The sequence below is a fragment of the Benincasa hispida genome, chromosome 1 (assembly GCF_027475165.1).
Source record: "Benincasa hispida cultivar pf3 chromosome 1, pf3_genome.v1.1, whole genome shotgun sequence".
NCBI classification, from domain to species: Eukaryota; Viridiplantae; Streptophyta; class Magnoliopsida; order Cucurbitales; family Cucurbitaceae; genus Benincasa; species Benincasa hispida.
In genome coordinates this window covers 45,748,061-45,774,559 of record NC_143478.1, presented here as the reverse complement: position 1 = coordinate 45,774,559, position 26,499 = coordinate 45,748,061, and the positions used below count along the sequence as shown (strand labels likewise).

At 31.8% G+C, this 26,499-nt stretch overlaps 1 protein-coding gene and 2 pseudogenes across 1 annotated transcript; 1 reads left to right on the top strand and 2 right to left on the bottom strand.

Annotated features, from left to right (window-relative positions):
- Positions 1–5,739: 5,739 nt before the first annotated feature.
- LOC120067589 (mannose-6-phosphate isomerase 1-like) lies at positions 5,740–9,878 on the top strand. The gene is made up of 6 exons (XM_039019135.2): positions 5,740–6,271; positions 6,359–6,526; positions 7,257–7,469; positions 7,942–8,208; positions 8,348–8,675; positions 9,579–9,878. The coding sequence occupies exons 1-6, from the start codon at positions 5,930–5,932 to the stop codon at positions 9,623–9,625; spliced, it is 1,365 nt and encodes a 454-aa protein (XP_038875063.1). The 5' UTR covers positions 5,740–5,929; the 3' UTR covers positions 9,626–9,878.
- Positions 9,879–17,299: 7,421 nt separating this feature from the next.
- Positions 17,300–18,332, bottom strand: LOC150038485 (uncharacterized; annotated as a pseudogene).
- A 24-nt stretch (positions 18,333–18,356) lies between these two features.
- Positions 18,357–20,035, bottom strand: LOC150038484 (uncharacterized; annotated as a pseudogene).
- Positions 20,036–26,499: the final 6,464 nt, after the last annotated feature.

Genomic DNA, 26,499 nt, shown 5'->3' with positions numbered 1-26,499 from the left:
ATTAAACTTAAAATTAAGATTATATATATATATGTAATACATCAATTAATTTTAAAAATTTTGAATTTGTCAATGACCTATTAATTAAACAAAATATATTGTATATGTTTAGGGACCTATAGACAATTTTAAAATTCCATCAATTAATAGACACAATTCTTAAAGTTCAGGGACTAAATTTCTAAACTTGTAATTTTAGAGCCTGTTTGGTAAAGAATATGAAAACATAAATTCGAAAACAAGGAATTAAATGAAAATAGAGTTGTAGTTCATGTTTTCAGATATATGAGTTTGGTAGCACGTAGTAGAGTTCAGAAATTAAATTCTAATTTAAACAATTGTAAACTAGTTATAGTTACCCACTAAATATTAGTTGACAATAAATTATTGTTAATCTATTTATGAATATGTTTTATGTTAAAGAATTGTATAATTATTGTTGTGTAATATTATATAATTTATAACAAAAATTAAATTTTTGATCCGGTTTGGAATAAGTTAAAATTTACGTATTATGGTTAATTAGAATTTACCCCTATAGTTTGATAAAAGCTTCATAATAAATAGTCCCTATGGTAGGGATTGAGCATTTAACAAATCATATGGACTATCAAATCATAGGAGCTAAATTCTAAATTTTAAAATCATATGGACTAACTTTTAACTTTATCCAAATCATAAGGACCAAACTAGAAATTTAACCTAATGTAATTTATAATACATTACATAATACATTTTTTAATTTTTAATTCTTTAAAAAAATTAAATTGGATTTATAACATGACATACTATATTTATAAACATTTTTATCTTTATTTAAAATAATTATGTATTCCAAATTTTAAAATTTAAATTCTCAATACAAAAAAAACATAAAAATGTTGTTTTCAGTATTTGCACTGTTTGGACCAAAAACAGATTTCAAAAACAGAATTTGGATTGTTTGTCAAACATATATTCGCTGGATTCAATAAATCTGAAAATATAAAACAGAATCTGAATTGCGAACTAAACATACTCTTAATGTCCATCTTTTTATATAAACTCTCGATTGAGAATTTTAGGGTAAGATTAGAGATAAATTTTGAAAATAATAATTTTTAATTTAGTTAATTTAATACAAATCTAAAGATCAATCACCATCCCTCTTTTGCCAAAGTAACTATAAAATTTAAGCATGACATGCATTCTAATGCACAAACTTTAATATTTTCAACAAGATTGTAGAAGACTATAATTTTTTTAAATTGAAATAAGAAAAAATAGCTAGTATATTTAGAGCGATATTAAGAAAAGAAAAGAAAAAAGAGTAGAAAATGTTAATACATTTTGGTAATAATTTTAAGATTTAGGGATAAAGAGAATTGGATATCCCAAAACAAAAAAGATGCCTAATTCTCTTATCAACTTCCATTTGCAAGTTGCAAGTATAACATAAAGCTCAAGGAATTAGAATTTGTCCTTCCCCTTAGCCAAGCACACAAAACATCACTTGAGATTCTTCTCTCTTGCGTAGGCCTTTTAGCTAATTTAAATGTCAATAAAGTGAATTTATTTTATTCCATGTTATTTTGCATCGAATAAGACATACAAAGTTGTTTGGCCAATCGTTTTAATAAATCTAGATTTATACGAAATTTGTAATTTTTTTTTTTTTTTTTTGTGAGTTTGTGAATGGTTAAAGATAGTTTATATAGTATTATAGAAAGCGAAATTGGTATAAATATGTCCAAACTGGTTCAGATATTCACGAATATATATATATATAAAAATATATATTTACTATATAAAATGAGTATTATAAGCTTGAGTGTACGAAATAAATAAGTATATGTAGTTAATGGAATATCTTTGAATTTAAGTAACTTTTTAAAAGGGTTGTTTTTAAATATAGAAAAATAAATCAAAATATTTACGAAATATAGTAAAATTTTAGAACTATCATTGATAGATACTGATAGACAAACAAAATAAGAACTTAATTGCTAATTTAGAAAAGTCCAAAAAGTACGACGGTTAAATTATGCGAATCACTTGATTGATATCCAATATATACTATAGATATGCTTGAAAGTTGTTTGATATCTAAAATAGCATTGATATATGTGAAAAATGATTGATTTACTATACTTGAAAGTTATTTGATATCTCATAGACTACCTGTATATTTGAAATATAGTAATGAATGTTTTAAATACAATTTGATATATTATTATACTTCATATATAACTTATATACTTGAAATATAATAATGGATATGTAAAATACAATTGATATACTAATTGATGTTTGATACACTACTCATACATATTGAAAGTTGATTTTGATATATGATATACTATTGATATACTTAAAATTTGTTTGATATCTGATATACTCTTGACATACTTTCATATATTTGAAACTTGATTGATATCAGATATATTGTTAATATACTTGAAATACAATAATAGGTATTCGATATATTTTATATTAGGTCTGTTAATTAGCAATACAATATCTCTAAACAACATATAGTTTTTTCATAACAAAACTAATTCAGCAATAATTGTAAAACAAAGCTTTGAACTTAAATAATTAATTATTGACCATTCTCAAATGATATAATCACTCAAATTAATCTACAAAATATTTAGGTATACTTGTAGATCAGTTGTAGAACTGATATACCAAATATTAAGAATATCAGCTTTACTAATATATCGAATTTAATTTAATTTTTTTTATGAGTTTTACTAATCCATTAGTATGTCAATATTTAGTATATCCTTTCCAATTAATATATATATATATATATATATCAAATGTATTTATTTGAGTATTATATTTTTAGTTATCATGATTTTTGGATTATCAGCGGTGGTTCCTAGTTTGAGAATTATATAATTTTTGGCATATCAATCATATAATTGATATACAAACAATCTGTCATAAGTTTGGATCATTTTATCTATTTGATATACTATTAGAACTTAATTTAAGAATAGAACGATCCATCAAAATCTAAATAGAGAAAAATCACCAAATCAAACAAAAGAATATTAAAAGAAAACAAAAGGTCTCATATAATCAAACAAAAACAAATCAAAATAAAAAAGGAATCGAACAAAAATAAATACAACATATGAAAAAAATGAAAAAAATTGATATGTAGATGAAACTGCAAAAAATACATACATGATGATGTTTAAGAGAGAAGAAAAGATGATGATTGTGAGAGCAGAAAGAAGATTAAAAAAAAAATACAAAAATTTTAAAAAATTGTTTCATTTTTTGGTTTCATTGTTTGGTTACTTTCTTCTTTTCTACTTTTTTTTTTTTTTTCCTTTCAATTTTAGGTCTTTCCATCAAATACAATTAAAAAAAATTGCAACTTTTTTTTCGGTTCAATGGCACCTATAGGATTATTAGCCAATGTTAACGTTTCTAGTTCTTGTCAACCACACTTGACCAATTATATTGATATTTGGAGTAGTGCTCACATTATAGTATAGTCAACAGATTGTCTCTTGTATACATGAGCCAAGAAATCATTGAGGAAGCTGAGAATGCAGCTATATGATCCAGTCCCAGTGGTATAAAGTATTGTCTGTTATAATAATTTCCAGCATTGCTACTCCAACATGTGTTCGGATTAGAGGAGTGGACTAAAAGAATGCTCAAGATGTATATGCGAGTTTCCCATATCAAGAAATATTTTAACAAATATGGGAAAAGATGTGATCTAGTTCACATTATTTTTATATTTACACATACCCTTTAACTACAATAATTTAGAAAATTTGTAGGTAGCAATTTAGTTCTAAACTCATGCACATCATTAAATTATAAGCACTTCATAGAACAAATAGAGTAACATTGAATGTTTGTCATTGGCACAAACTTCATTTTCAAAATGTCCAAGAAATGGTTTACTTTTCAAGATAGATTTAAAGCTTTTGAAGGAAAAAAAAAATTAAAAGTCTCAATTATTAAAAATGGAGTTTTGAGAATCTATAAATCTATTTTCGTCAATGAAGAATTAGTGAGAATTCTTTTGCTAAAGATTTAATGAGATGATTAACAAAATGAAAAGAAAAAAGCAATCAAACACTTTAATTAAAAATAAAATTAAAATTAAAATTTTATGACTACAATTAACTCATAAACATCTCTACATGTATCGTAAAAGATCATGTAACGATATTCACATTGAATAATTTTTTTTAAAGATACATAGTGTATTAATACCTACTATAGTACTTAAATTTTACCAACATGTTAAAAGTTTAGAACTTTCCATTTCAATTTAACAACTTTACTCAAGTGTTGGCGTGATAGGATGGTGAAAACTAGCTTGAAATGATTTCGTACGATGCTAGACAAGTGAGTTAATCAACTCGACAAAAATAAGGACAAGTGAATTAAAAACTTCCATGGAATAAACAAAACAAACATTAGTTATTGAGAGAGAATAGGAGAACAAGGAAGAACTCACATTTTTAATGGGAGTTAAGTTAAATAAAGACAATCTAACTAGCTTTAGTTATGACTTAACTAACCATGGTTAGAAACTAAATAGCTACTATGTCAAACAAAATAACTACAACCACTCAAATAAAACCAAACTCTACAAGTAAGAATAATTAAATTAAGTTAAGGGAAAATACCTTTTATATTACTAGATTTTCGATCTAATTTTTATTTGACTCCTGAATTTTAAAATATTACACTTTTAGTCCTTAAATTTTGAGTTTTTTTTTTTTTAGGTTTTAAATGTTCTAATTTTACTCTTGAGATTTAGGAGAACGTTTAGGGCAAGAATTATTTTAAGACTATAATAACCTCCCCTTGTCATAGTAAATATTATTTCAAAACTCCCAATTAGCTAGGTCAATACTATTTCAAAACTCTTATTTGTTACGGTATTATTATTTGCTATAGTTTTATTAGTTTACATTCATCATTTTTTTTATTCGTTGCTACAATGTTTATTATTTACTTCTCAAACTAATGTTTACACCTCAAACACATAATATTATAATCTAAACTAAAATAATCTATTATATCCTAACTATAATAACCTAAGAGTATAATAACCAACTCCTTGTCCTAAACCCTTAAGTATTATTTCAATTTGATTCCTAAATTTCAATATTTACACTTTCAACATCCATTTTTCACTAAATACTCACTTTCAGTTTTTAGTATTAATGTCTATTAATGAAAATTTTCTCATATCAATTAAAATTAAATTTAAAATTTCACTTTAGAATTATTTCAAATTTATTAATGGAAATCAACAAAAAAAAATTGAAGTGAGTAATTAATGAATGATTGATATTAAAAGTGTAAATCTTAAAACATAGTAATCAAATGAAATTAAAACTCAAATTTTGTGTTAAAATTGTAACATTTTAAAATTCAAAAACGAAATTAAAATAAAATTCAAAATTTAAGTAGGAAAAATATAATATTTTGAAATTAATAGATAAAAAAAAGTTACTTTTTTTTTAAAAAAAGTATTTTTTTTATTTCATGCTCTGTGTGACACGTGAGGCATCACGAGATTGAGAATCAAATTCTAAAGAACTTCTCGCCACTTGATATTACGATGAAGTGAAGACAATATATCGGCATAACTTCTCGTGAGAATATGAAAGTAAATTTATTTAAAAAAGAGAAAAAAAAAACTGTAAAAAGTCAACATTTTGACTAATTCTAGAAAAAACGTCATCTTTACTCTTTCTCTCTCCTAGTCGCATTACGATACTTTGTTTCCCTCTCTTCAAAACTTCTTCAAAAACCAGCAAATTCCTTTTCCTTTGGCTTCTTTCCATGGCTTTCAGCTTCCATTTATACCCCTTTAACCTTATCTGAATTTCCCATATCTTCATCTTCTTCTTCTTCTTCTTCTTCACTTCCCCTGTTTTTTTCCCTCTGTGATTTCATGGAGTCTGACGCTTTTTCCATGAAGAAACAGAGCAATGTCCTCCGATTGAAGTGCTCCGTTCAGACTTACGATTGGGGAATCAGAGGACAAGATTCTCGTGTCGCTAGGTTCTTCGCTTTGAACTCTGGATCGATTATCGATTCCGATAAACCCTACGCTGAATTCTGGATGGGAACTCACGATTCTGGGCCGTCGTTTTTAATTCCCGCCGCCGGTGAGAATGGCGGCGGGATTGACTCCGATTCAACTTCTTTGAAGTCATGGGTTTTGGAAAACCCCAATGTTCTCGGCGATAAGGTCGTACAGAAATGGGGTTCTGATATCCCCTTTCTGTTCAAGGTATGAACACACACCGTGTTGATGTTTGGTTAATCAAATTAATGAATTCGTCGTTTTCTTCGTTTACATTTTGATTTTCGTTTTTAGGTTCTTTCTGTGGCGAAACCGTTGTCGATTCAAGCTCATCCCGATAAGGAATTGGCTAAAGAACTTCATATGTTGCAACCTAAAGTTTATAGAGATGCAAATCACAAGCCGGAAATGGCGCTGGCCATTACGGAATTTGAAGCTCTGTGTGGGTTCATCAGTCTCGAGGTAAATTACGAATTATTATCGATTTTCCCCTCTAACTGGGAACCCCAAATCTTCTAGTTTATCATTGAAATTCCATGGATTTGTTTGTTTAAGTTTATTTTAATGCTTCCCCCTTGATTTTGTCTTCTTTAGTTTTGTTTGAATTTTTTTCTCAACTTCAAATGGAATGTTATCTGATTTCAGTTCTCTTGGATCTATTAAACTATTATATTATAAAGGTCTCTTTCGTCAGGCTTATGTTCAATCTTCTTTATACTTTTTTTTTTTCCTTCTTTGACAGAACCTTCTTTTAGACTTGTTAATCTTGATGTGACGAGTAATCAAATATTTTATGTATATAGTTAGAACAGTTGAATTCATTGTTCTGTTTTGATATAGTGAAATGTCTGGTATGTCCTTAATTTTTGTGGCTTGATTTAATGTGTTCCTTTTAGCAGCAAGATTGCTTTTCACTTTTTGAGTATGACTTTTCAATGTGTCGGTGATGGAGCAAATTTGTGGTGAATAATATGATTATATGTTCCACCTTGTTTGCAATCTTTCTGAAATGTCTCACAAGATTTAACTAGGGAAGTCAATTTTTTGTGAAAACAAATAATTCTCTTTTCTGGGTTTTAGATAACTTTTTGTTTCTCAGTCCATTGTTTTTCTTCTCATGTTCAAAATAAATTATGTCTTTTTGTCTTGTTTAAATGACACCATCGGTTGTTTTATTTTCTTTTGTTTCCAGGAGCTAAAAGATGTTCTTCATACTGTTCCTGAAATTGTAGAAATGATTGGCAATGCAGCCACAAACAGAGTGTTGTTGTTAGATGATGAAGACGATGAAGAGGATCTGAAGTCTGCTCTGAGGTCGGCTTTTACCCAGTTGATGTCGGCTTCCAAATTAGTGATATCGAAAGCGACATCCGAATTGAAGAGGCGACTGCACTCTCAAAGTGAGGTGACTACGCAATTTTTTATTTGGTTTTCTATAGAAGCTTTCTTCTTCACGTGATCCATTATTTTTCTTTTTTGCCTATAGAAAGTAGGAATCAAAGGCCATGTTACAGCAGCATTCACCAATGAAGAACTTGTGTATTCATATGCCCTTTAGTTTTGTTTTCTGTGGAAAAGAAGATAAAAGAACCTCTTCTTTAACCTTTATTCTTCTGTTTTATTTCTGCTCTTTGTAAAGCATGACCATAACATTTCAAAAGCAATTTGATTTCTACTTGATTTCATTCTAGATTAAACTGTATGTTCTGAAGTACACTTCTTGATGTTACTCTCTAAACATTTGTTTTTCTGTTTGATGTTACTTCATTCTTTCTGTATCCGCCTTGTATTCCATGTTTGAAGTACACTTGGTCCTGTAGTTTATGATCTGTGCTCATCTAGCTGCCCCTTGTTTTGTTTATTTTATCTTTCTTCAGGTGAGACAACTAACTGCTAAGGAAGTTTTGGTTTTAAGTCTGGAGAAGCAATATCCAGACGACGTGGGCGTTATAGCAGCCTTTTTCTTAAATTACGTGAAGCTTAGTCCGGGAGAAGCTTTGTACCTTGGGGCAAATGAGCCTCATGCATACATAAGGGGTGAGTGTATTGAGTGCATGGCAACGTCCGATAACGTTGTCCGGGCTGGTCTAACTCCCAAGTTTCGCGATGTCCAGACTCTCTGTGCCATGCTTACCTACAAACAGGTAAACTTTTCCATTGGAACCCATTCCAACAATTTCCCTTCTTCAAAAGTTTCAATATGACGTTCTTGGATGTTACACGAAAAAGACGAAAAGGCCAGAGTTCAAAAGTTCTGACATGTTTATATGCTTTAATTTGTAGGGTTTTCCTGAAATCCTTCAAGGAGTTCCCATGAATCCATACATAACAAAGTACATTCCACCATTTGACGAATTTGAGATAGATCGTTGTGTTCTTCCTAAGGGGGAATCGGTTTTATTTCCAGCGAGCCCTGGTCCTTCGATATTTCTGGTTGCTGGAGGAGAGGGGATGATGCTGTTGAATGAAGAATCACATAGAAGCGATGTTGTCAGTGAAGGAGATGTGCTTTTTGTACCTGCTCAAACTGAGATTAATATAACAAGTGAAGTTGAGTTGCTCATTTTTAGAACAGGAGTAAACAACAAGTTCTTTGACACATTCATGAATGGTAAATATTAGATTGACCTTCATTCTTTTTTATTTTATCCACTTCTCTAAGTTTATTTTAATTTATGATGATGTATATTTTTTTTTTCATTGCTCATTAACTTGTATATGAGAAACTCTATGTTTATTATTTGTTTATTTGTTTTCTATGATGGCACTAATCTATTTTGTTGGATAACAACAATTCAAAGATCAACATATTTCATATCTTTGCATAACACCAAATATATCAATAATAGTAATCTATTTAATGTCCATAATGGCAATAATTTTGAATAAGAGAATCACATTTGGTTGATTTGTAGTGTATTGACTTGTAAAAAAAAAATTAATCTACTCCTATTACCAACTTTTTGGGTATTTCAGTAATGATGAATTTATGAAGGAATTAAACAAAAATTCCTTGCCAATTTTATGGGAATGACTTTTACCTCTTTTAAGTGGCGTTTCCTCTTTAAAAAAATCACCAATTCAATAACTATATCATGACATGAAAGCTTATAATTGGCAATTGTTGTAAGTTAGGACAGATCAAACTTTTTTTCTTAATCTGAAAGGTTTGGGAGCAACACATACATATAGCTTTTTCAAGGAAAAAAAAAATAAATAAAGTAGCCTAAAAAAAACTTTGTAAAAGATTGAATTTTTTCCTTCAAATTTATAAATTTCTTAATTTTCACGAGTTTTTATAAAAATAACATGTAGGGAATATGTTATTTATTTATTTATTAAAAAAACTAGTTTTCTATCACTAATTTGATTGGTTGAAGAAAGATTAGCAAATGGATCAAAGGATCTATTTATTAATTCTTAGATTTCAAGATGCTTGAATCTCATGAGCAATTTAGCAAAATTCATGAGAATAAGTTAGTTGTAATTAATGTTGATGTCAAAATCTTGACAGCGGAGAACACACCTGACCTACATGTTACAACAATGATGCATTTGTAATTTGGAAAATGAAGGACTTAAAAATAAAGAAAAATGACTCAGATGCCAAAGTCAGAGATGGAGAACTCGAGAATGAAGAAGTCAAAAGCTTCAGTTTCAAATTAAGATCTAGTTCAAGTTACCTCATATTTGAAATTATAATAATGTATTTTGTTGGGAGAATGACCTGTAATTTACTTTTTCGTTATATGATTAGAATGAGAGGACTCTTTTCTCATCTTACATAAATTAAAATTAGTTATTATTAGATCAATTATTGGTTACTATCAGGACTGATTTGATCTCAAACTTACTTGACCTATTTGATCGGTTCCAAATTCACCATAACAATTAGCATAAATTAAGGATTTAATTTTCTTTATGAAATTTGAATCGTGTCACACGAAATCTTGATCAATACTTCTATAAGAAATTCACAATACAAGGAGGCTTAGAAAAAACTTCGGAAAGGAAAATTATGTAGTTTTTGGTTAACAAAGTTTAAAAGAAGCAGCTCTTTCATTATATCTCATCACATATTAATCTGATTTACACGAAAGAATTTCAAGGCTATATGTATATACCAAGTCATGTGTTAGCTCTAAAAAAGAGCTAATATTATGTACTTAATCCCGCTATTATTGAATAATTCTTATGAAATTTTCTAATTTATAGGTAAATTGATCCCAAGGTCAAACATGTCATTTGGATGAAAACCGAACAAAAAAGAACAAAAAATGGGAGTTGGATGCACCATGTTGAAAGAAGACATCAAAATTATCAAACGGCCATTGAGGGCAACATTGCAACCTCCCTTGACCCTCGCGTGATGTTGAGAGGCAGTAAACACCACTTTTGGGACAAGTAGCCAATGTCGCAACATTAATGGAACGCTCCAGCATAATGTTATAGGACAGAAAGCATGCGAATAGGACAGAGTCGCAACGCTGACTAGGGCATCGCAATGCTACGAACTTCAACAGGCATTTTGAATTCGCACGTGCAATGCAGCTTCGCATCAACGTTGCGCCCCTCCTTCAACACTTGAGGCATACTTCGACAAGAGCGTTGCAACACTCTTGGTAGTGTTGCGACGCTGCGATCGTATTACAAGTAGAAATCCTTGGTTCCAGCTGGAGAGGGGGGGCGAGGGAAAACGAAGGGAGAACGAGTTAGAGCCATGATTGAGACAATTTTTGAGGAGTTTCCACTCAGATTTTATCATTCTTTCTTCTTCATCTTTCAATCCTTTTCATTATGCCTTTCAACTTCTCAATTGTTGTTATTGATTTGAGGAAGATATAAGGCTAGGTAATTTTTCTTCTTAGGTTTAGTAGTTTGTTCAATTTCTTGAGTATGTTTAATTAAGGATGCTGAATTCTATGAACTCTTGAGTTTGATTTGGGTCATTTTTAATAGAACTTGATAGAATTGATCTAACAAATCATTTTTATTATATTCTTGTTTGCAAAATCTACATGGCACTATGCATATTTGTAGATTAGGTTGCATAAATTAGGAATGCTTGTGTCGGCTAAGACTTCTTTTGAACTCACGCTTGTTTGCCCTAGTTTAATCTTACTCAATAAATCATACTATGATTCTAGGCTTTCCAACTTGTAGGATGTCACAACATATGAACCCTAGTCTTATTGCGAATTAGTTTTTTGCTTAGATTTCGCCGAGAAGGAAGAGTTTAAAATTAATTTAGGGTCAAATTGATTAATCTCAAATTTGGCTAAATGAGCTATTAATTTAACTAATAGGTTGTGGACTTCATGGAATCAACGTCGTTTCTTAGCAAATTGAAATTGAACATAATGACGTATTCCAAGAGCTCTTTTCTCGATTCATTTCAATCCAATTGTACGTTTTAATCTCGTTCAAAATTTAATTCTTTACATGTTTATTTTTAATTCAGTTTTTTACAAACCAAACCAAAATCCCCCTTTATATGGAATTCTTTTATCTTCCTAGCTAGTTCATTGTTTCCCTGTGGATTCGACTCCATGCTTACTATTTGTTTTTCTCTTTTGGTGTAAGTTTTAAGCTCAATGAACATATTTCTTTTATTTAGTTAGAGGATCATAGGCAACAACGAATCTATAATACCTAACCATGAACAAATTGGTGCCGTTGCTGAGGAAATTTGGCAACTAGCCTAGGGCAATTTTAGAATTCTGAATAAAAAAGAAAGTGTATTATCAATTTTTCCTTCGTGTATGACCCGCTCCTTTGGGAGTGTAGAGCTTAATTTTTTTTGCAGATATTACTCGAGAGGAGAGGTGAATTCGAAGGGAACAGAGAAAAGAGACATTGAAAGAAGAAGATCATCAAGTTGCTGACAATCTGATAGAAGTAAAGGAAGAAGACATCATGACAGAAAGGGAGAAAACTGTAAGGGGGTTAGCTGAACCAGACGTGGATCAACAACCCTTGTGCATTATTTTTCCTCCAACCATTGTGCCATACAAGCTCAAGCCTAGTTTGATAAATCTATTACCTGTCTCTAGGGGAGTTTCAGGAGAGAACTTGCACAAGCATATAAAAGATTTCCACATGGTGTGCATAAGTATGTGATCCCATGAGGTTATAGAAGAACAACTAAACCTTAGAGTCTTTCTTTTTTCATTACAGGATGGTGTTAAGGATTGGTTTTACTACTTAGCTCTCGGGTCTATAACTACCTGGAATGATTTGAAAAAGAAATTTCTAGAAATTTGTTTTTTGACTTCTAGAGCCAATTCGATTAGAAAGGATATTTATAGCATTAAACAACATTAAATAGGAGAGATATAAACATTTATGTGCTAGTTTTCCTCATTATCAGATATCTGACCAATTGATCCAGTATTTCTATAGTGGTTTACTGTCCAATGACAAAAGTTCCATTGATTTTGCAGCTGGAGGAGCTCTTGCTGATAAGACTCCTAAGGAGACCCATGAGTTGATCTCGCACATGGCTGAGAATGATCAGAATTTTGGAACTAGAACTGCTAAGTTTGATCCATCTTTATCTTCTGAGGTAAAGGAATTGAGATCACAATTATCTAACTTGACTGCTCTTGTTACATAGATGGCGCAAGGAGGAATGACCAAGTCAAGAGCTGTGGAGCTTGCAGTGTGTTAGGACACTCATCTGAAGCGTATCCTCAAGCTCAAGTAAATGTAGTTGGGGGTTGCCAGAGAAAGTATGACCCTCATGCCCCTGTTTATAACCCAGGATGGCGAGATCACCTCAACCTCAAATGGGGATGTCAAGGGCAAGGACACCAAAATTCAAGCCATTCCAATCAACCATCATCATCTTCTTTAGGTATGTCATTAGAGGACATTATTAAAACTTAGTTGAACATTCTTTAAAATTCCAATAGGACATTCACCAGCTGCAAAAGAACTCCATCCAGTTGTCATAGGACACTAAAGCATTGCAACACGAGACAAGGACGGGGCTAGCAAATTTGGGTACTTAGGTTATTCAACTAGCCATAGTGATGGACCGTCTAGAAGGTAAGAGTTCGGAAAAGCTACCTGGTCAACCGGACTATGCTAATGTGAGTGCCATCACACTTAGAAGCGGGAAAGAGCTTCCATCTTTGACACCACCAATTGCCATTCCACCAAAACCTGCTTTAACTCATGGTAAGTCCTATGAGGAAACTAAACAAGAAGAGGAAATCAAACAAAATGGGAAAAGTGAAGCAAAATATGAGGCACCACCATCGACTCTCGAGGTAAGTACATCTTCTTTGCCTTCAATTGAACCTTATGTACCTAAAGCTTCTTTCCCTAGTAGGTTGGCAAAACAGAAGTAGGAGAATAAGGATGAAGAACTCATAGATATGATTTAGAAGGTTCAGATCAATATCGCTCTCTTAAATGCAATGATAAGTTTCTTAAGGAGCTTTGCACGAAAAAGAGGATAGGTAAAGAGAAAGAACGTGTGGTAATAAGTAAAAACATTTTGGCCTTACTTAAAAGAAATATGCCTAAGAAATTTCGTAACCCAGGTATGTTTACTTTGCCCTGTGTTATTGGTAATAGAGTTATTCGACATGCTATGCTTGATTTAGGAGCCTCCATTAATGTTATGCCTTATCATGTGTATGAGAATCTTAAACTAAATGATTTACAAAAAACTACCGTGTGTATTCAGTTGGTTGATAGATCTTATATTCAGCCTCTAGGAGTAGTTGAGGATGTTTTGCTTCAAGTAAAAGATTTAATTTTTCTTGTTGAATTCTACATTTTAAAGATGGATGAGATTACTACACCTACTTCTTCTACCATTTTGTTAGGGAGACTATTTATGAAACAAAGATTGATGTTGATAAAGAATGTCTCTCTGTAGAATTTAATGGGGAAGTTGTCTCATTAAATATGTATGATGCAATGAAGTTTCCTGAAGAATATATGTCTCTATACATGATTGAAACTCATGATTTTGTGGATGAGATTGTTTTGCATGATGATTATGGTTTTAATGAGTTGATAGTCCCTGTATTGATTTGGATTCACATTTTCTATCTCTTTCTTCTATTGATGTTAGCAACAATGATAAACCTTCTTCTGACATTGGTCTCGGTAATTTGTAGGTACAAGGGATTGAGTTAAAAACTCTCCCCAATCATCTGAAGTACGTGTACCTAGGCGAAGGGAATACCTTTCTTGTAATAATCTCTAGAGAATTGACACCAACCCAAGAGTGCTCTCTAATAGAGACATTGAAAACGTATAAGAAAGAAATTGGGTGAACCTTTTACGACATTAAAGGGATAAATCCTTCTTTTTGTACGCATAGGATCACCTTGGAGGATGAAGCCAAAGTCATGGTGCAACCTAAAAGAAGGCTTAACCTCACAATGAAGGAGGTTGTTCTTAAAGAGATTATCAAGCTTAATGGGGCCAACATCATTTACCCAGTTTCTGATAGTAATTTGGTAAGTCCAATTCATGTTGTGCCCAAGAAGATCAACATGACGATAGTTGAAAATGATAAAGGAGAGATGGTGCCAATGCGCATTCAGAACGGATGGAGGATGTGCATTGACTTTTGAAAGCTAATGAGGTAACAAAAAAAAGATCATTTTTCAATTCCTTTTCTTGACTAGATGGTGGAATGGGTTGTCGGGAAGCCATTCTTTTGCTTTCTTGATGGATACTCAGGTTTTTACCAAATCCCAATCACTCAAGAGGATCAAGAAAAGACAACCTGTACTGCGCTTATAGGACCTACGCCTTTAGAAGGATGTCATTTCGGCTTTGCAATGCCCCAGATATGTTCCAAAGGTGTATGACAAGCATCTTTTTAGATTATATAGAAAAGTGTATTGAGGTCTTTGTGGATGATTTTACCATTTAGGGAGAGTATTTTGATGATTGTTTGCACAACCTTAGTATGGTCATGAAACGTTGCATTGAAGCAAATCTTGTTCTTAACTACGAAAAGTGTCATTTCATGACTTCCCATGATATTGTGTTAGGACATCTTGTTTCTTCTAAAGGCATTGAATTTGATAAAGCTAAGATAGATTTCATTGCTAACCTTGTCTGTCCTATATGCATTAGGGAAATTCGTTCTTTTTCCTGGAAGCATAGGTTTTTACAGGCATTTTATCAAGGACTTTTCGAAATTAGCTCTTCCTCTATCCACATTGCTACAGAAAGATGTTCCATTTGAGTTTGGTAAGGAATGCCAGAAGACCTTTGACACTTTGAAAGAGAAGTTGACCACTACTCCAATTTTTTAGCCCCCACGACGGGACATCCTATTCGAAATTATGTGTGATGCTAGTAATCTAGTAGTGGGAGCCGTTCTGAAGCAACAGATTGACAAGAAGAGCCACGTCATATGTTTTTCATTAAGGACCTTTAACCTCACTCAAATCAACTACACCATGACTGAAAAAGAGTTTTTGGCTATTGTTTTTGCGATAAGTTTCGTTCTAATATTCTTGATTTTTCTATTACAATCTATATTGACCATTCTGCCCTTAGGTACCTCATGATTAAGAGGGAGTTCAAGTCTCGACTTGTTCGGTGGATTCTTCTCCTTCAAGATTTCAACTTAACCATTAAGGATAGGAGGGGATCAGAGTATTCAGTAGCAGATCACTTGAGCAGGATAGTGCAAGAAGAAGATTTGATACCCATGCAAGAGGACTTTCCTGACGAGTATCTGTTCCAAGAAACCACGTCAATACCATGGTATGCTAACATGGTTACCTTCCTGGTGATTGGTAAGTTCCCTCATGATATGCCTACTTCTAGGAGAGCTAAATTGCATAGTGACTCTAAATACTCCGTTTGGGATCCATCTTACCTTTGGAAGATTTGCTTTGACCAAATCGTTAGGAGGTATATCCCAAATGAAGAATTTGAGTCAGTACTATCATTCTGTCAGTACTATCAGGATCACTTTCTAGGAGGAAAGAAATGCCATTAAACTTAATTCCTACTTGTGAAGTTTTTGATGTATGGGGCATGGATTTTATGGGACTCTTTCCCTATTCTTATGGATATCTACATATTTTGTTAGCCGTCAATTATGTGTCAAAGTGGGTTGACGTTATCCCCATTAAAACTAACAATGTTGTTATTTCAGGATTTTTGAAGGCTAACATATTTTCCAGGTTTGGCATCTCGCGTGCTATAATTAGTGACCAAGGTTCCCACTTCTGTAACAGAAACATTGAAGCCCTTCCGAGGAAGTATGGAGTCCATCACCATGTGTTGACTCCTTAGCATCCTCAGACGAATGGCCAGGCCGAGATATCCAATTGAGAGGTAAAGAGTCGCTACTATAAAAATAGTGTTTCTTGACTTTTTTTAAGTGTTAAGAATGACTTTTCTTGACGTTTTTAAAAACGTCAAAGAAGCCAGTGTCAAGAATGTCGATTTTCTTGACGTTTTAAAAACGTTAAGAAAAGTGACACTTGACATTTAAAAAACGTCAAGAAATACAGACACTTGATATGTTTGAAATGTCAAGAATATGAGCATTCTTGACAAGGAAAAAACGTCAAGAAACACAAACACTTGACATGTTTCAAATGTAAAAAATATGGACGTTCTTGACAAGAAAAAAGTCAAGAAATTTTGTTAACTTGACAATGAAAAAAGGGCAAGATATATCCTACTTGACATGTTAGAAATGTCAAGAATATGTGAGTTCTTGACCTGTTAAACATGTCAAGAATATCTATAATTTTGACAAGGAAAAAAGGTCAAGAAATTTGCTTGTGTTTTTTTTAGAAAAATCTATAATGTTGATATTTTTACCTATAATTGCTCCCGTATTTTGATCCATCAACCACATTTGGTATATATATGACATAAATTCATCAATCAAATAAACAATAAACACACAATGACAAACTTATAATCAACGAAAAACCACCAATATCTCTTTATAAAAACATAATTTCTTTAACATTGTCAATAATACAACCTAAGGAACATAATTCTAACGATTAACCTAGATGGACACTTCTAAAACAATATAAGGAACATAATTCTAACAGTCAACCCAATATGAACAGTTTCAAAAAATACATTTCCAAAACCATCCATCTACCCACATAACAACTATCACATGTACCAATCCAAAACTATTCCCCCCTCCCCCCAGTGCATATTTGAACAATACCAAAAGATATTACACCTATAAGGATATGAAATAAACCCAGAAATTGATCAGGCAGAACAAACACATCGAAAATGACCAACCACAATCACATGTAGCAACCCAAAAAATTCAGCCAACTCTATCCACACCTCGTCCTACTCGATTTGTGAGTACGAGTTCCTTGTATCAATCTATAAACATAAAAGCCAAATATTATAATAGATTCTATTTTTCCGTATGCTATTTGAAATGTCAAAATAATGATAACATACCAAATCTAAGATGACAATGCTTCTTTTGGTCACAATATCCCTTATATACCTCATGATGTAGTATCCACATCCGGTGCTTCCAACTTGTAGAGGACACTATAGAGAAAAAACCAGTAAATAAGAATGAAGTAATCCTTACGCATTAGATATCTACTTAATATGATGAATAAGTAGTCATTGTTAGTTTATACTTTCCTTTATTGTTCTCGATAAGGTTTGCTTCCAGCTTTTCTTATTATTCTTTTGAGATTGAAACATCGCAATTGCCCTGTTTGTCAAGAAATAATCACAAATTCTAAAATAAAGTACACTTTAAAAGAAACACTACAAATAAAAATGGTTAACTTACGTGTTAGTTTATATATCTTATATCTACCCGTGATGTTGTCCTCATTGAGTCTAGGTAGTACACAGTGTCATCGTATGCATTTATAGCAAGTAGTGCCCAATGACAACTAGTTAATAAAATATAATTAGTATTTTTATTGCTAATGAAAATTGATAAAAACAAAACGTGTTTTAACTCACCCAAGATTAAAAGGAGCAAGAACTATTTATTTTGTTTCTGAGACCATCAGTCTACTATACAGGTTCCGACTTTTAACTTTCCGAGAGTTATGTCCAGAGGAAATGAGAGATGGATTTACAAAAGTGTATTATGAACTTTCTTTTGAATCAATAAAGGATGAGTGCAAGTACCTACAAAAGATTTATAACATAAATATAGACAACCAAAATTGAAAAGAAACGTTAGAACTAAAGTCTACAAAAGTAATAACATTACTTATGCCATGTAAGCCATTAGAGTCATTGTCTTGACTTCATCCATGTTACAAAAGTTAATTATGTCCTCTCACAGGACACAACTCTTTCGACTGATGCCAAAAAGTCCAACTGGAAGTTGTAAAGAAATACTAGACTCTTTGGCCATCACCTTCTTAGCATATCTAAGAATGGATTTCAAAGATATCGGAAGAACAGATGTTGAGTCACTAACTTCTTTTTTCTTAGTCATTTCCATTGAAGATTTCTCCTAATGTAGCAAAATCATAGCAACAAAAGTATATAAAGCAGAAAAATTAGACATTTGATGAACTTAATTGATTTTATTAGTGTCACTTGAAGATTTTCAAATCTTTTGTATTGCAATTTACATTCACCTTTATCTTGTCTCTTCTTTTCTCTGGGGACTTAATCTCCTCCATCTTAATTTTCTCTTTCTGTTTTTTTTTCATATGCAATCTTCATCTTGTCTTTTTGTTTATCTTGAGATTCGATCTCATCTGCTAAAAATTTCCTGGAGCAAATCCATGTCTAGAAAATGTTGTAGAAGATGACATTTAAAGACAAGCTTTTAATTCTCTAACATGTTGGCGAAATGCTTCATTCTCACTTACAATTTCTTTGTTTTCATCATTCCCATGTTTTTATTTTTGTTTCACTGTATGAAAGTAAGTTGTTGGAGTAACAAAACCGCCAACCCTATGCGCATGCCCGTGCCTTTCTTGAGTACCCAAAGCTTGTATTAGGACATCATTGGGAGAGTGATGTTTGTGGCACAATGGATCTGTATTATTCTTTGAGATCTCATCCTAAAAAGAAATGAAATTTAATATAATTAAGCTATATGACATATACTTCATGTAAATTTCATACTTGTCTTATTATTCGATTGATGACTTCTTGAACATCTTTATTGTTGTATTCTCCTTTCTTATCAACTCGAGCCTTCTTACGCAGGTTAGCTCGATCGAATCACTTTCATTTAAAGATACTTTCTTCTACATTAAAATGAAGAAAAAAAAAATAGATATTGTGATAAATTTAGGAATTATGAGAGTATATACTAAATTCTTACCATCTCCTCAATAAGGTTAGCATAACCTTTCCTTGAAGTTCGATGATTGTACTTATTCTTAAATCGACGTTCTTGCTGCAACCGTCTTTTTTCCTATACAAACTCTTCCTAATCACTTTGATCAATAAATGAATACTTTTTTGGTGGATTTATTAGAAGTTGAGGTTCATCTTTAAATGACATAATGTATTTTGTTGTTACTCAACTCTTAAACTGACAAAAAGCCATGCCTGCAGTTTTCATAATATTCTTCCTAGATCTTGTATCAATTACAAAGGCGGCCTAAACATTGAGAAGTTAGTGAAAACATTACGTATACATCTACAATATTATCAACCTAAAAAGTTAAATATATATACCTCAACTGTACTATATATCTTATCTTTCAACTCAGTAGGCACACGTTTCCAAGATGTATATATAATAGGTACATGATAATGCGTAGAGGACCCAATGAAAGACTTTAACATAGATCCATTTTCACCCATGGGTACGTGATCTTCATTGTATTTCCCAAACTTCTTTTCTCCCGCACTCTTAATACGTGTTACATCAAACATAATAGTAGCTCCCCATTCTATTTTCTTTTGATTGGTGGGTTCATTTGACCTAACAACTACTATTTCTTTGTCACCAAGCTCTAAATCTTCGTCACCCACTGTACTATGCTCCATGTGGTGTATAAATAAAAAACTGGCAATCAAATTTAAGAAACAATTAGCATTATATACATATTAAGCAAACAAAAAATCAAATGTGATTGATAAAAATTATAAATTAAAAAATAATTATCATATTACACAATATAGAACCTACCCATAAAATGTTATGTAGGTATCCATATGCCTTTATAATTCGATCGTACATATGTTGACATGTTCTCATCCAAGTCATTATGTACATCAACATTCAACATATCATTGGGTGTTCCTTGACAATGTAATATTGTATCTCCAAGTTCGTCGGCATTATATCTATCTTCAAAGTCTCTTTGTGGTGGGGTAAGTACAATTGACCATCTAACATCACTTGGATCTTCAACATAAAATACTTGTCTTACTTGGATTGCTAGTATAAAAGAATCAGACTTGTGACCTATTCTATTTAAATCGACTAAGACAAAACCGAGCTCATCGATTTTGATACCACTATTGTTCTCAACCCAATAACATCTAAACACAGCAACATTAAATGTATGATAATTTAGTTCCCATATCTCTTGTATCACTCCATAAAAATACATATCTCCAATGATGAGATTTTTATTTTTTTTAACTAGATGTTTGCATTGTTTTTGTAACTAAACTAACTCCACTATTTTGTACACTTCGATCCTTACACAAGATTTTGTGTGATAGCGACATCCATTAGTTACGTAACTGCCATACGTAATCACAAAAGGATGAGGACCATGAGCAATCCACCTCAAGTTATCTGAAACTTCAGTATTTCCCATTTCAAGCTCAGTTGCAACCTAGCAGGAGAATTTCCATTCCAACTCAGGCATTAAAAGGTGTATGTAAAATAATAGGTTGAACATTTTACATCTTCTCGTAGCCAAGATATAAAAGTCCGACTATGTTCCTCTTGAATCCATTTCTGATTTTTGGACTTATTTCGATGTTGCAATTGCAAAGCCATCATATGTTTTCTTTGAAGTGAACATTGAAACATTGTATAGTTAGATCTATATCATAAAACTATATGAAAAAATAAAATCAAAATCATTGAAAAAACTTACTCTGAATATGGTTGCACATCAATTGTATTTTTCAAAACATACCGATGAACTTGATATAAAAGTTATTGTTTAACTTTGAAAGAAACTCCTTTGGACAATGGTCTACCAATATTTGAGTTGTCTAAACAATCTTGTGAATTATGAGTGCCAACCCCAACAGAATCTACTTCATACAGGAAATTAGAACAAAATTCAATGACTTCTTCTACTATATAACTTTTAGCAGTACAACCTTCTGGACAATATCTAGTTCTTATGGAGTTTTTAATGACTTTCAAGAATCTTTCAAAGGGATACATCCATTATAGATATATAGGCCCACAAAGTTTGACTTCCCTAATTATGTGTATTGTGAGATGCACCATAATTGTGAGAAATGAAGGAGGAAAATACTTCTCCAATAAACATAATATAAGCACAATATCTTCTTTCAACTTTTTTAATTGTTGCACATCTAGGACCTTGTTGCATACCGGATTGAAAAATATACACAATCGAGTTATGGCATACCGAACATGTTTTGGTAGCACTAATCTTATCGCAATAGGAAATAATGTTGTAAGAGCACATGATAATCGTGAGATTTTAAACTGTTAAGCTTTAAATCTATCATCGACACAAGATTTTTAATATTCGAAGAGTAACCTTCAGGAACCTTTATTCCTGATAATGTCTTTAAAACACAATGTTTTTCTTCCTTTGTAAGAGTATAACATGCGAGAGGAATGAAGATTTTTTTGTCACCGCTAATAGGAGCAAGCTCTGGTCAAATTTTTAAATGAACTAAATCACATCTAGCACTCAATCTATCCTTACTTTTCCTTGGAATATCAAGAAGCGTACCCAAGATATTCCTACAGTATGGCAGTTGAGAAAAAGAAGACAACCTGTTCCAACAAATCTTTGAACTTCCTTTCGTGGTTTGTTTTATATTGTTCTTCTTTCCTTTAGGAAATTCAAGGTTTTTGATTTTTAAATATATATCCTCCCCAGACAGTTGTTCTAGAATTGTACCAAGTTTCTTTTGACCCTTAGACAACTTTTTTTTTGGTGCCGGTACAGATGATTTCGTGCTAGAAATCTTCAATGTCCAAGGTATGCCATTCTTTCCCATATTTCAATCTTATAGAAGATGTATTGTCTCCACAAATTGGACATGCCTTATACCCTTTCACACAACATCCACTTAGGTTACCATATACAGGAAAATCATTGATTGTCCATAACAAAACTGACCGTAAGTTGAATAGTTCTTCTCGATAAGCATCATAACATTCAACACCACTTTCCCATAAAAGTTTTAAATCTTCAATTAGTGGTGCTAAGTATGTGCCAATGTCATCCCGTGGTTGTTTTGGATCTGAAATCAACATTGATAGCATAATGTACTTTTTTTTCATACACAAACATGGTAGAAGATTATAAATAACCATCACTACAGGCTAGCAGCTATATTTGGAACTCATTTCACCATGTGGATTTACTCCATCGGTTAACAATGCTAAACGAAGATTCCTAGGTTCAGAACCGAAGTCTAGCCATTTAGAGTCTACTAACTTCCAAGCCAGAGAGTTTGCTGGATGTCGTAACTTACCATCTACAATTGTTTTATCAACGTGCCAAGTCAAGATTTTAGCACAATCAATACTTCTAAAAAGCCTTTTGAATCGTGGAATTGGTGGAAAGTACCATATCACTTTTGAAGGTAATGTTTTTTTTCCTTCATTTGTATCCTTCCCGTTTTTTCCACCTTGATTCACCACATTCAAGATATTCAATTGCATCTACATATTCTTTTCTATACAAACAACAATCATTAGGGCATGCATGAATCTTCTCATATTCCCTTCCTAGTGCACCCTTTGTATAATGGTTTTTCAGCATCATTAAAAAACTTCTCAAATCCATTCGGATCTCTTGAATATTCCTCGTGAGCAACTTCAACCATTTCTTTTAAACTTCCAACATCAGTCTCTTCATACATATGGGTGTCAAGCTTAGAAAATTCTCTATAAAATGATGAGTTAGGAAGTTTTTCCCCATGCCAAAACCAAATTTTATAACTTTCACCAATCCCATTGACATATAAATGATCTCTAATATCCTTGCTACTATACTTTTCACAATCCCCACATTTCAAATAAGGAAAACGAATATAGGAGTTATTTGTATTAGAAAATCCAAATTTTATGAAGTTTTCTATACCAAATTCAGAATATTTGGATAATCTACTCTTGTGCATCCATGATTTATCCACGATTGTAAATCTAGTAAGAAAAGATGATAAACAATGATCAACTTCAAAAAATAAGTTGTGGAAAACAAACAAGTTCCTAATACATACAACTTGTCATTTCTAGCTCTATAACATTCTAACCTCAAGAAAGTAAGACAAATCAAGGAATTTCAAGGCAAATCAAAGAACAAACACATCTAAAAAAATTGAACCCAAGGTGTACACGTGCTCTAATGTGCTAAACATATATTAATTCTAATAACTAAAAATTCAATCCAAGTTTGGTAAAGCATTACTTAGTTCATAAAGGCCTAACAAATTAGACACATTGACATATCAAATTTTGGCAAGATTTAATTAAAGAAAAGTGATAAGTTCTTGCAAGTTCTCTAAAATTAAAGCTCTGACTTTGGCAAAGCATTGAATTAAAGTAGCAATCTCAACTTTGGCAAGTTCTCTAAAATTTAATCCCATTCAAGAACAATATGAAACAAAAATATATTATGAGATCAAGAATATACATGAGAGATTAAACCCTAACTTTGAAAGTTCAAGCCTCAAACCAAAAAATCAAGCCCTAACTTTGAAACTTCATGCCCCAAACCAAGAAAATCAAGCCCTAACTTTGAAATTTCATGCCTCAAACCAAGAAAATCAAGAATTAAACCTAATCTAAACAAGATTAAGCCTAATCTAAACAAGAAAATCAAGATTAAGTCTAATCAAACCAAGAAAATCAAGAATTAAACCCAATGTAAACAAGAAAATCAAGATTAAACCCTAATTTTGAAAGTTCATGCCTTAAATATACTTACCTCAATGAAGAATCTCTTCAAGATTTATGGAATAACAAAGATGCATTAAAGGGAAGTGAAAAACCAAGAAGATTTTGAGCGTATTGTGCAAAAAATTGACTAAAAACATTGCAACGGATAGACTGCAAATCGACTGCTAGAAGAGGTGAAGAATTTTCAAGAGGCACGCAATTTTCCCGTTAAAACCCACTTTGCAACGCTATTGAGAGCGTTGCAATAGTGCGTGCGTGAGGCGCACACGTTTTTCATTTTTTCGTCAAAATACATAGCATTGCAATGCTACTTTTCAGAGTTGCAACACTACCATGTATATTCTACAATTCTTGACTTTTTTAAAACGTCAAGAATCCATTAATTGAACTTGATATTTTAAAACGTCAAGTACTATATTTTTCAGGAAAAATGCACAACCCATGCCTTTTCAAATCAATTCTTGATGTTTTTTTTTCATTAAAATCACCTATTTCTTGAAATTTTTTTTTTCTCATAAAGATGTCAATTACTTAAAATTACAAACGTCAAGAAAGGTGGTTTTTCTTGTAGTGAGTATCCTAGAAAAGACAGTCAACCCCAAAAGAAAGGATTGGAGCACGTGCCTCGACAATGCTCTATGGGCATATAGGAAAGCTTAGAAAACTCCCATCAGGATGATGCCTTTCAAGCTTGTCTAGGGAAAGGCGTGCCACTTACCAGTTGTGATTGAGCACAAAGCCAGCTGAGTGGTGAAACAGTGCAACATGAGCTTAGCCCAAGCCCAAAAAGAAAGGCTCCTTAAACTGCAATAGTTGGAAGAGTTGACACTTGAGGCTTACAAGAACTCTATAACCTATAAGGAAAAAACTAAACTGATCTATGATAAGGGTCCCGTGAGGAAAGACTTCAAGGTTGGTTAAAAGGTTTTGCTTTTCAATTTACGCCTCAAACTCATGCCAAGTAAGCTTAAATCCAAGTGGCTTGGACCGTTTGAAGTTGTTCCTTATGATTATTTTTATTCAATCATTTATTTTTAAATTTTTGTTTTCAAATTCTCTATCAAACAAACCTTAAAAGATCTAATAGTTACAAAATTGAAAGCTTAAGAATTTATTAAACACTTTAAAAAATTTAAAAACTTAAAGTAGATATAATCGAAAATTTAGGAAATTATAAGACACTTTTTAAAGTTCATTGACTTACTCAACACAAAATTTAAAAAATAAGAAACTTGTTTCACTTTTGAAAACTTCAAAGATGAACTAAAAATTTTGAAGACTAAATTTGTAATATTATAAATTTTAAATTTGGGTAATTGTATTTGATACATAGCACTTTTAGAACTAATAATTAAGTTTATAACAATATTTCAAAAGAATTGTAAATATAGCAAAATGATAAACTCTATTATCAATAAACTTTTATAAGCAATAAAGTCTACACTAAGAGCTAGATTTAAATTTTACAAATTCTTTTGTATTGTGTATATTTTGAGCTAGTTGCTATTATTTACAATTGCCTCTATAAATTATGTGCTAACATTCGTTTGGAGGAAACTAAGAATGTCTCTATTAAAAATAACTTTTCAGTTTTTTTTTTCTTTTTTAATTAGTACAATGACATTTTGGTTTTGTTATGCCAGTTTTACAATTTTAAAATAATTAGTAATTAGTCTATAGAAATTATAGTATGAATTATGAAATAAGAAATATGATTTTCATCAGTCTAAAAAAATATATATAATATACTTCAATAGTCGTGTTTTTGGTACGGATGGCCTCAACTAGGAGGCCCAAATGAAAAATGGCCACCTGTTGAAAAATAGATGAAAAGTGACATTCTGCTTGCATCATCCACATGTGATTTTATCGCTTTGCCCCTGAGATGCACCCTACTTGCCTGCCACAACCAAGGTACTTGATCCTTTAGTACGAGTCACTCGATACCCAATGCATGGTGCTATATCCATCATACTCGATCATGCCACATCATATTTAATACTCGATTGCTTTATACTTGATCTTTTTGATAACATACTCTGTATGAACATACAAAAATTGGGGAATTTCCTGACAATTCTCACAATTCTTTCAAATCAATTTCTTGAAAAGTAAAATATTTTTTTTATTAACAAAAAACAAACTGAATTGAAACACAAAAGAGAAAATTGAGCTCACTTTCTATCCAAAAAACCCACTTGATCTTTTTGACAAAAATCAAGTTATAAATGCTTTCAGATCATTGTAGACAACTAGTTTCAACCTCAAGTAAGTAAATGTGCTAATTTTTTGCTCATTTTTTGCTCACGTTTTTTTTTTTTACATTTTCGACATTGTGCGAGACATATGTGCTGGGTTAATGCCCTAAATCTCG

What these genes read in the sequence shown, in the direction of transcription:
- LOC120067589 (XM_039019135.2), top strand. Translation starts at nt 5,930, where the DNA reads ATGGAGTCTGACGCTTTTTCCATGAAGAAACAGAGCAATGTCCTCCGA. An exon ending in GTGGGTTCATCAGTCTCGAG is followed by an intron (nt 6,527 to 7,256) that starts GTAAATTACGAA and finishes TTTTGTTTCCAG; the next exon opens with GAGCTAAAAGATGTTCTTCA. An exon ending in CCATGCTTACCTACAAACAG is followed by an intron (nt 8,209 to 8,347) that starts GTAAACTTTTCC and finishes TTTAATTTGTAG; the next exon opens with GGTTTTCCTGAAATCCTTCA.